Consider the following 9,037-nt stretch of genomic DNA (forward strand, 5'->3'; position numbering starts at 1 on the left):
CACCCTAGCCTAGAGACACAGTCTGCTTAGTGACCTCAAAAAGCCACCTCCTACTCTATCTAGGACTGTGAGCCTGTGTTTAATGACTTTCATTGGAAACTCAATTACACCAGGAAACATGATTTTTCCAGGCCTCCACAACAGTAGAGTCAACCTATGAACACTCAATAAAAATCCTAGTTGAGGCCAGGTGCAGTGGCTCATGCCTGTAATCCCAGCAGAGAGATTTGGGAGGCTGAGGCGGGCAGATCACCTGAGATCAGGAGTTCGAGACCAGCCTAGCCAGCATGAGGAAACCCCGTCTCTACTAAAAATACAAAAATTAGCCAGGCATGGTGGTGGGTGCCTGTAATCCCAGCTACTTGGGAGGCTGAGGCAGGAGAGTTGCTTGAACCCAGGAGACGGAGGTTGCAGTGAGCTGACATGGTGCCACTGCACTCCAGCCTGGACAACAGAGTGAGACTCTGTCTCAAATATCAGTTGAGGTGAATGAGGGTTGGCCCTCACTGGGCAAATGCTGGGGAGGAGAGACCACTGAGGATCTTTTTGATACCTTCCTTCTCCTTGAGTCAACTCTACCCTGAATTAAAACAGTTCTCTCCAAAGTTAGGTGTGCCAGGCAATGCTGTGGAGTTTAAGAAGGAAATATTAAAGCTTCTCCTTATCCTTATTTTACTTAAAAATGAAGAAATTCCATTTTGCTAATATTTAATACACAGACTGACTTAGGGGCCTTCACCTAGTTTGCACGTCAGCTGGTCACAGGTCTCCAATGATCCTGAATGTCTGTCCAAAGAGGAGGATGCTGCCACCAGGCTACCAATGCACTGCGATACATTGCAGCTTACACTGCACTGTAAACATGTGAATTCTCTTCTCCCAAGTAGCAGAAAACACAACCCTGTTTTGAAATGGGGAAATTGACTATGAAATTCTTTCGACCACACAGGGCTCACTGGTTATCTTATGGTAAAATACTTCAAAGATATTTTAACTTAAAGATGAGTTACATGTTTTATTTTGTTTTGTTTACAAAAGAATCTAAATTTGCTGACTTTTGCTGGGATGACAAATGGCTGCCAGTACTATAGCACCTGATGGATATTTACAGAATAACAAGGGCTGAGCCCAGCCGAGGACTCAGGGTCCCAAGTGGTCACATTCTAGGCAAGCAGACCCACAGCACGAGCAGCAGAATAATAAGGGCATGACACTGTCCCATCAAAGCAGAGGTTATTATTTTACACAATATGAAAGCCTAAATACTGTGGTAAGAAAATGTATGTTTGAGGTCGGGCACAGGGGCTCATGCCTGTAAACCCAGCACTTGGAGAGGCCAACGCAGGCAGATTACCTGAGGTCAGGAATTCGAGACCAGCCTGACCAATATGATGAAACCACATCTCTACTAAAAATACAAAAATTAGGCAGGTGTGGCAGCGCTTGCCTGTAATACCAGCTACTCAGGAGGCTGAGACAGGAGAATCCCTCGAACCCAGAAGGTGGAGGCTGCAGTGAGCCGAGCTCACCCATTGCACCACTACAGCCTGGGCAACAAGAACAAAACTCATCTCAAAAGAAAAGGAAAGAAAAATAAAAAAGAAAAAGGAACGGAGGGAAGGAGGGAGGGAGGGAGGGAAAAGAAAAGAGAAAAGAAAAGAAAACATGTTTGAAGGAGCATTTTGAAAAGTGGATGTTTGGAAATGTTTCCATCTTCTGTTGCTCTAAAGATGGAAATATGTAACTCAGAGAATGCTTATTTTACACATTTGAAAAATATGGAAACAAAATTTTCTACAATGTTTTAATATTTTCCAAGAGAAGATTTGCAACGAGTCTTGAATCTATTGTTTAAAACATCAAAACATAATACCTTTCTATTAGGAAGTGCTGAATACAATTTGGAAGGGAACAATTACTGGCCAAGTTTCTACTTCTAAAAATTTTTAGACTAACTGAAGGATGGGGCAGAACTATAGTACCATGATTTAGTGAGCTCAGACACCGTAAGACTTGTGCAGTCACATGGAGCCCACACTTCGAAGGGCCCCTCACTTACTTTAATGCTGTGCTGTCACCATCTTGACATTTTAAATAATTTTTTCACAAGGGTTCTACATTTCCACTTTGCACTGAACTTTTTTTTTTTTTTTTTTTTTTTTTGAGGTGGAGTTTTCGCTCTTGTTACCCAGGCTGGAGTGCAATGGCGCAATCTCGGCTCACTGCAACCTCCGCCTCCTGGGTTCAGGCAATTCTCCTGCCTCAGCCTCCTGAGTAGCTGGGATTAACAGACATGCGCCACCACGCCCAGCTAATTTTTTGTATTTTTAGTAGAGACGGGGTTTCACCAAGTTGACCAGGATGGTCTCGATCTCTTGACCTCGTGATCCACTCACCTCGGCCTCCCAAAGTGCTGGGATTACATGCTTGAGCCACCGCAGCTGGCCTGCACTGAACTTTCTAAATTGTGTGACTGGTTAATGCAATTTTTCCATTTGAATCGACATATTTTTTGAGGCATCTTTTCAGCTATAACAACCGCTAAAATCAAGTATAACATAAAAATGGTCCAGGTACAGTAGTTCATGCCTGTAATCCCAGCACTTTGGGAGGCCAAGGTGGGTAGATTGCTTGAGCCCAGGAGGTCAAGACCAGCCTGACCAACATGGAAAAACCCAGTCTCTACAAAAGACACAAAAATTATCCAGAATGGTGTGTGCCTATAGTCCCAGCTACTTGGGAGGCTGAGGTGAGAGGATTACCTGAGCCCAGCAGGTGGAGGTTGCGGTGAGTCAAGATAGCACCACTGCACTCCAGCCTGGGTGACAGAGTGAGACCCTGTCTCAAAATAAAATAAAATAAAAAACTGAACTGTTAAAAATTCTAAACTAAATTTCTCAAAATTAATTATACACACAATTACATGTTCATATTTGTGTGTTATAAACATACAATCATAAATAGAGAAAGCAAAATTATTTGGGGACTGTTAAAGAAAATTAAAAGTATTTTCATCATTGTTATTTTATATTTTTAGTTTCATTTCTTGCATGTTTTATAATATGTATAATACATAAATATGGTAAAAAGCATTTTCATCATTGTTATCTTTTAGTTTGCATGTTTTAAAATATGCACAACAGGCCGGGCATGGTGGCTCACACCTGTAATCCTGGCACTTTGGGAGGCCGAGGAAGGCCGATCACAACGTCAGAAGATCGAGACCATCCTGGCCAACATGGTGAAACCCTATCTCTACTAAAAAATACACAAATTAGCTGGGTGGGGTAGTGCATGCCCGTAATCCCAGCTACTCAGGAGGCTGAGGCAGGAGAATCACTTGAACCAGGGAGTCAGAGGTTGCAGTGAGCTGAGATGGCCCCACTGCACTCTAGCCTGGAGACAGAGACTCAAAAAAATAAATAAAAATAAATGCACAACAGATATCAATGTTAATACATGCATATAGTTTATAAGTAAATAGGTACATATGGCACTACGTTTTCAACAACTTGTCATTTATGGAAGTACATGGTCAAAAGAGTTTCTAAAACACTAATCTAGATACCCAATGATAACTCTGCTTTTTTTGGAACCCAAGCTCCAAAGTCACTCTCTCGTCCTGCTACACTTCCTATTCCTCAACAATACTTGCAGAAGAAGGAGGCAATTTGGGTTTAGGGTCAAGGATTTGGAGTCAGGACTGGATTCATATTCTGCTGCCCCTTTGGGAAGACAGCTTGAAGCTAAGAGTTTTAGACCAGCTTGGGGAAAAAAAAAAAAAAATTGCCAGGCACGGTGGCGCTCGTCTGCAGGCCCAGCTACGCCCAAGGCGAGGCTGGAGAATCCCTTAAGCCCCGGAGTTCGAGGCTGACGTGAGCCATGATCAAACCACTGCACTCTTCAGCCTGGCGACAGCGTGAGACCTGTGAGTAAGGGCCAGGCACTGCAAGATGCTGCTTAAACTGCACCGCAATGTCGTTTGCCCCAGGTGTTCGCGGCGAGGCTGGGACCTCGGAGAACCTTTTCTCTGGCCGCCTAAGGTCTCCTTTGCCCCCAATGACTGGATGGTGGCATTTCAGGCGGTTCAGTGAAGTGAATCTTTTCAGTAACATCAGAGTGATGCTGCTGTTATAACCTAAAAATTATCCTTAAAGTACACCACAGAAGGTAATTCCTACCAACTACTCCGAATAAGGTTGGGGAGGTGGGGCAGGAGGCGCCGCTGAACCCTGGGGGACTCAAGCCTGCAGGGACGACGCAGGCGGGAAGGACTGAGGGTCTCCTGCATCCCTAGAGGGCAGCCTCGCACTTTCCTCTCCACCTGCCCGAACCTGACCACAGCCTCCTCTGGTCACCTCGCTTGCTTCCCCCTCCTCGCCTCGGGCGGGCAGTGCCAGGGCGGGGCTCCCCGGGCCGCGGGCCCTCACGCGCGTGGATGGAGGCTGCCCTTCCGGGTCGCCCGGAGCCACGAGCACGCGTGGGGAAAGGGCCGGATCCCTTCGCCGGGTGTCCGGCCGGCGCGGGACAGAGAAGGCGCGCCCACCCCTGCTTTCTCTGAGGTCCTCACCTGGATGGTGTGGCCGCTGCCAGGGGCCGTGGGGCCCCCGACCAACTTGCAGTAGAGCTCGGGCCGGGGCCTCCCGTCGGCCAGTCCCCGTTCCCCGCAGGTGGCGGTGGCCCAAATCCTCGCCGCCTCGGCCAGGTTGAAGTAAGGCGGGTGCAGGCTGAGCCCAGCCGCAGCCCCGGGATCCCGAGCGGTCGCGCCCCAGGCTGGCAGCGTCCGCAGCGCCAGCAGCAGCGGCAGCAGCAGCGGCGTCGGCGGCAGGACTGGCCCCGGTGCCCGTCCCCGAGCCCGTGAGGCCGCCGCCATCCCGCCGCGCAGGGTCCTCCGGCCCGCGCCGCCGCCCGCAGAGGGGCTCGGGGACACCGCCGCTCTCCGCCCGCGTTTCGCGGACCTGCAGCACGAGGACTAGCGCAGCCCCGGGTGTGGGCGGCGCCGGGGCCGCGCCCCTTGCTCCACGCGCTGGGAGCCCGTGGCGTGGGGGCGGCCGCTCAGCTCGCAAACCTGCCGCGGCTGGAGCGGGCACCCGCCGGATCAGGAACCCACTGCGTTCAGCCACGGGCCAGCAGACGTCGTCTCTCCCGCGCGAGGGGCACTGCAAACTTCGCGGGCGGGGAATGGGAGAGGCGTTCCCCGGCTCCCACCCAGGCGGCCGGAGCGCGAGCCTGGGATCTTCGAACCCTTCCGGTGCCAGGACAGAAATTAATTCGATCGTTCTCCTCCTCTCCAAGTTCTCACCGCTCAGGACAAAGCCAGAAAAGCCGCCTCTGACCTAAGAGGAAAGGAAGCTTGCAAACAAATTTGGATGAGAGCAGAGGAAACTGCCACTGCCTAAAGAACTCACATCAAAGACATTTCGATTTCCCAGCCAAGTGTTGATCCCTCAACGGCTCAGCATTGTGCACCTAGGATCCCTGTGGCACTGCAGCCACATGCTGAGCCAAGGAATTGGGAGTGGTGGAACGTACATACTTAAAAGACAGCCAATAATGCAAGTTGTAATTTGCCAGCCTGGAAAGGAACCTTGGAGGAAATCCTTTAGATGCCTAATCTGCTAAATTTTACAGACAAGCTGTTAAGAGCGATAGAGTGATGTAGGTCACCTGCCATGCTGACCTCAGAACAGAGGAGACCCCTCCTCAGGACTGAGGCTTTGTCTTATATGCAGAACATGCTACCAAAACAGAACGCACATAGGCCCTCAAAGCAATTAGAGGAATGCAATATTTGTACAATAAAAATTGCAAAACTTCTTTGAAAAAAATGTTAAAAGACCCAAATAAGCGGGAAAGCATCTCATGTTCATGGATTGGGGGACAATATTGGGAAAATGGCAGTATTTCCTAAAGCAACCTAGAATTCAACACAGTGGATTTTGATAGGGATCAAAATCCCAACCTTTTTTTTTTTTTTTTCCAGAAATTGACAAGCTGATCCTAAAATTCATGCGGAAATGCCAGGGACCTAGAAAAGCCAAAACAGTTCTGAAAAAAATTACTCATGCTTCCTGGTTTTAAAACTTAATACAAAACTACAGTAATCAAGAAAATGTGGTGCCGGCATAAGGATAAACATAGATCAATGGAATAGAATTGATAGCTCAGAAATAAACCCCTACATTTATGATCACTGGATTTTCAACAGGGTGCCAAGACTATTTAATGGGAAAATAATAATATTTTTAATGCTTCTCGGACAACTGGATATCCCAAAACAATCGAGTAGGACCCCCCTCCCCACACCTCATACTATATACAAAAATTAACTCAAAATGGATCTAAGATCTCTAAATTTTACATTAAAAGCTATAAAGCTAAAACCATAAAACTCTTAGGAAAAAACATGGGAGTAAATCTTCATGACTTTGGATTAGCAATGCTGTCTTAGCTAGTCAAAAGTGCAAGCAACAGAAGAAAAAAATTAATTGATCTGGGTGTGGTGGCTCACACCTGTAATCTCAGCTGTAATCACTTTGGGAGGCCAAGGTGGGTGGATCTCCTGAGGTCAGGAGTTCGAGACCAGCCTGGCCAACATGGTGAAACCCTATCTCTACTAAAAATACAAAAGCTAGCCAGGTATTAGAAACTTATATCCAGAATAAACTCTTACAACTCAACCATTTTTTAAAAGTAGTGGGCAAAGATAAAAACGGTCGATAAGCAGGACCATGGAAAGATGTTCAACATCATGAGCCATCAGAAAAATGCAAGCCAAAACCACAATGAGATACTACTTCACACCAGGATAGTTACAATCAAAAAGTTAGATAATAACAGGTATTTATGAGGATGTGGAGAATTGGAACCCTCACCGATTACTGATGGGAATGTAAAATGGTGCAGACACTTTGGAAAACACTTTAGCAATTCCTCAAAAAGTTAAGTATAACATGACCATGTGATCTGGCAATTCCAATCCTAAATACATACTCAAGAGAATCGAAAACATATATCCACACAAAACTTGTACATAAATGTTCATAACAGCATTATTCATAATAATCAAAAAATGAATATCACCCAATGTTCACCAACAGATGAATGAATAGACAAAATGTGGTGTATTCATACAATGGAATATCTGTCACATGTAAAAAGAAATAAAGTTCTGCTCCATGCTTACAACATGGATGAACCCGGAAAACATTATACTAGGTGAAAGAAGTCAGACACAAAAGAACATATATTGCATGGGGAGCAACTGCTATTGGGTATGGGGTTTCTTTTTGGAGTGATAAAAATGTTCTGGAATTAGATAGTGGGATGGTTGTGCAACACCACTATCACATCATCAATTGTGTGATTATATTAACCATGAATGGTGCACCTTATGAATTTATGGTATGTAAATTATATCTTAAAGAGGTTATTAAGAATTTTTGCAGAATTGAAATATCTACTAAACTCTATAAGAAACGTGGCCTGGTATGGTGGCTCACACCTGTAATCCCAGTACTTTGGGAGGCCAAGACTGATGGATTACCAGAGGTCAGGAGTTTGAGACAAGCCTGGTGAACATGGCAAAACTCCATCTCTAGTAAAAATACAAATATTAGTTGGGCATGGTGGCACATGCCTATAATCCACTGCACTCTACCCTGGGTGACAAGAGTGAAACTCTCTCTCAAAAAAAAAAAAAGAAAGAAAGAAAGATATATATATATATATATACATATATATATATGTATATATATATATGAATGTGCGTGTTTGTGTATGTGTGTGTGTAAAAGCAGACAAAGAATTTTTTTTTTTTGAGACAGGGTGTCACTGTGTTGCCCAGGCTGGAGTACAGTGGCACAATCATGGCTCACAGCAGTGTCAACCTCTGGTGCTCAAGTGATCCTCCCATCTCAGCCTCCCAAGTAGCTGGGACAACAGGCACAAGCCACCAAGCCTGGATAATTTTCTTTATTATTGTTATTATTATTATTATTATTATTTGTAGAGATAGGATTTTGCCATGCTGCACAGGCCAGTCTTGAACTCCTGAGCTCAAGCAATCCACCTGCCTTGGCCTCCCAAAGTGCTGGGATTACAGGCATGAGCCACTGCTCCTGGCCAGAATTTTGGAAAGCTTTACAATAGGATGTTCAAGTGGATAGATAGGATGGAGAGAGGGGATATTTTTATTTTCTTCTTTTTGCTTGCCTATATTTTTTAATTTCTCCAATAATGAATCTATATTGCTTTGTCCTAATAAAATCTTTCAAAATATTCTATTAAATCAACTGAATGAGTACCCAGCTCATTGAGAACTGACTCTAATAGTCCTGCCCCAAGTGATATGGTCCCACCTAAATTGATGAAAGAAGATCCATAAAAAGTAAGAAAGATTCTATATATTTTTTGAGTCATCCTAGACAAGATTATTTGAAGGAAAGCATTCAGCAAATGGCCGAGATTCCAAAACTATTTTATTAATATATAAAAGTGAAAGTAAAGTCTAAATTTAAAAAGCTGTTTTCTTCCCTGGCCAGTAACTCTTCGACACTGCCAAGTCCTTTTGCTGAGATGTTCTGATGCTATCAGAAACCTCGGGTAGCTACAACCATCCCTGGATTCAAATCAAGGCTTTGTCCTTACAGGGCTTCATATTTTGCTATAAATGGCAACATTTAACAGCATGACATACAAATTTATTGTACTGTACAATGACAATATTTCTCTTTAATATGTTTTATTACATTCACCAGTCAGAGGAAAAGTGATATCATTGACTTCGTGTTGTCATTGCAGTTTAAAAATAACTTGGTGATGTCAAAGTACAATAAGCATATTTGCCCACTGAGAACAGCTATAAAGATGATCAAATAAAAGCTACATATCTAAAGTTAATATTTGCTAGTAAAGTCATCTCTCTAAAGATTAGGTGTCTAAAACAAACCAGGAGACATCTACGCACCACAGGCCTGGATACCAGAAATAAAAAGATGAGTAATAAGAATGAGGAAACTTTGGTGGATGTGGGAAG

The 9,037-nt window shown here is 44.7% G+C and overlaps 1 protein-coding gene across 1 annotated transcript in view; it reads right to left on the minus strand.

Moving 5' to 3' along the window:
• LOC141580808 (laminin subunit alpha-3-like) overlaps nucleotides 1-5,106 on the minus strand; it is a 162,651-nt gene extending 157,545 nt beyond the window's left edge. The window contains exon 1 of the mRNA XM_074383677.1: nucleotides 4,571-5,106. Coding sequence (XP_074239778.1) covers nucleotides 4,571-4,873 — 303 coding nt within the window. The 5' untranslated portion in view covers nucleotides 4,874-5,106. The remainder of the gene's footprint in view (nucleotides 1-4,570) is intronic.
• Between the last annotated feature and the right edge of the window lie 3,931 nt (nucleotides 5,107-9,037).

The sequence above is a fragment of the Saimiri boliviensis genome, chromosome 13, assembly GCF_048565385.1.
Source record: "Saimiri boliviensis isolate mSaiBol1 chromosome 13, mSaiBol1.pri, whole genome shotgun sequence".
Classification (NCBI taxonomy): Eukaryota; Metazoa; Chordata; class Mammalia; order Primates; family Cebidae; genus Saimiri; species Saimiri boliviensis.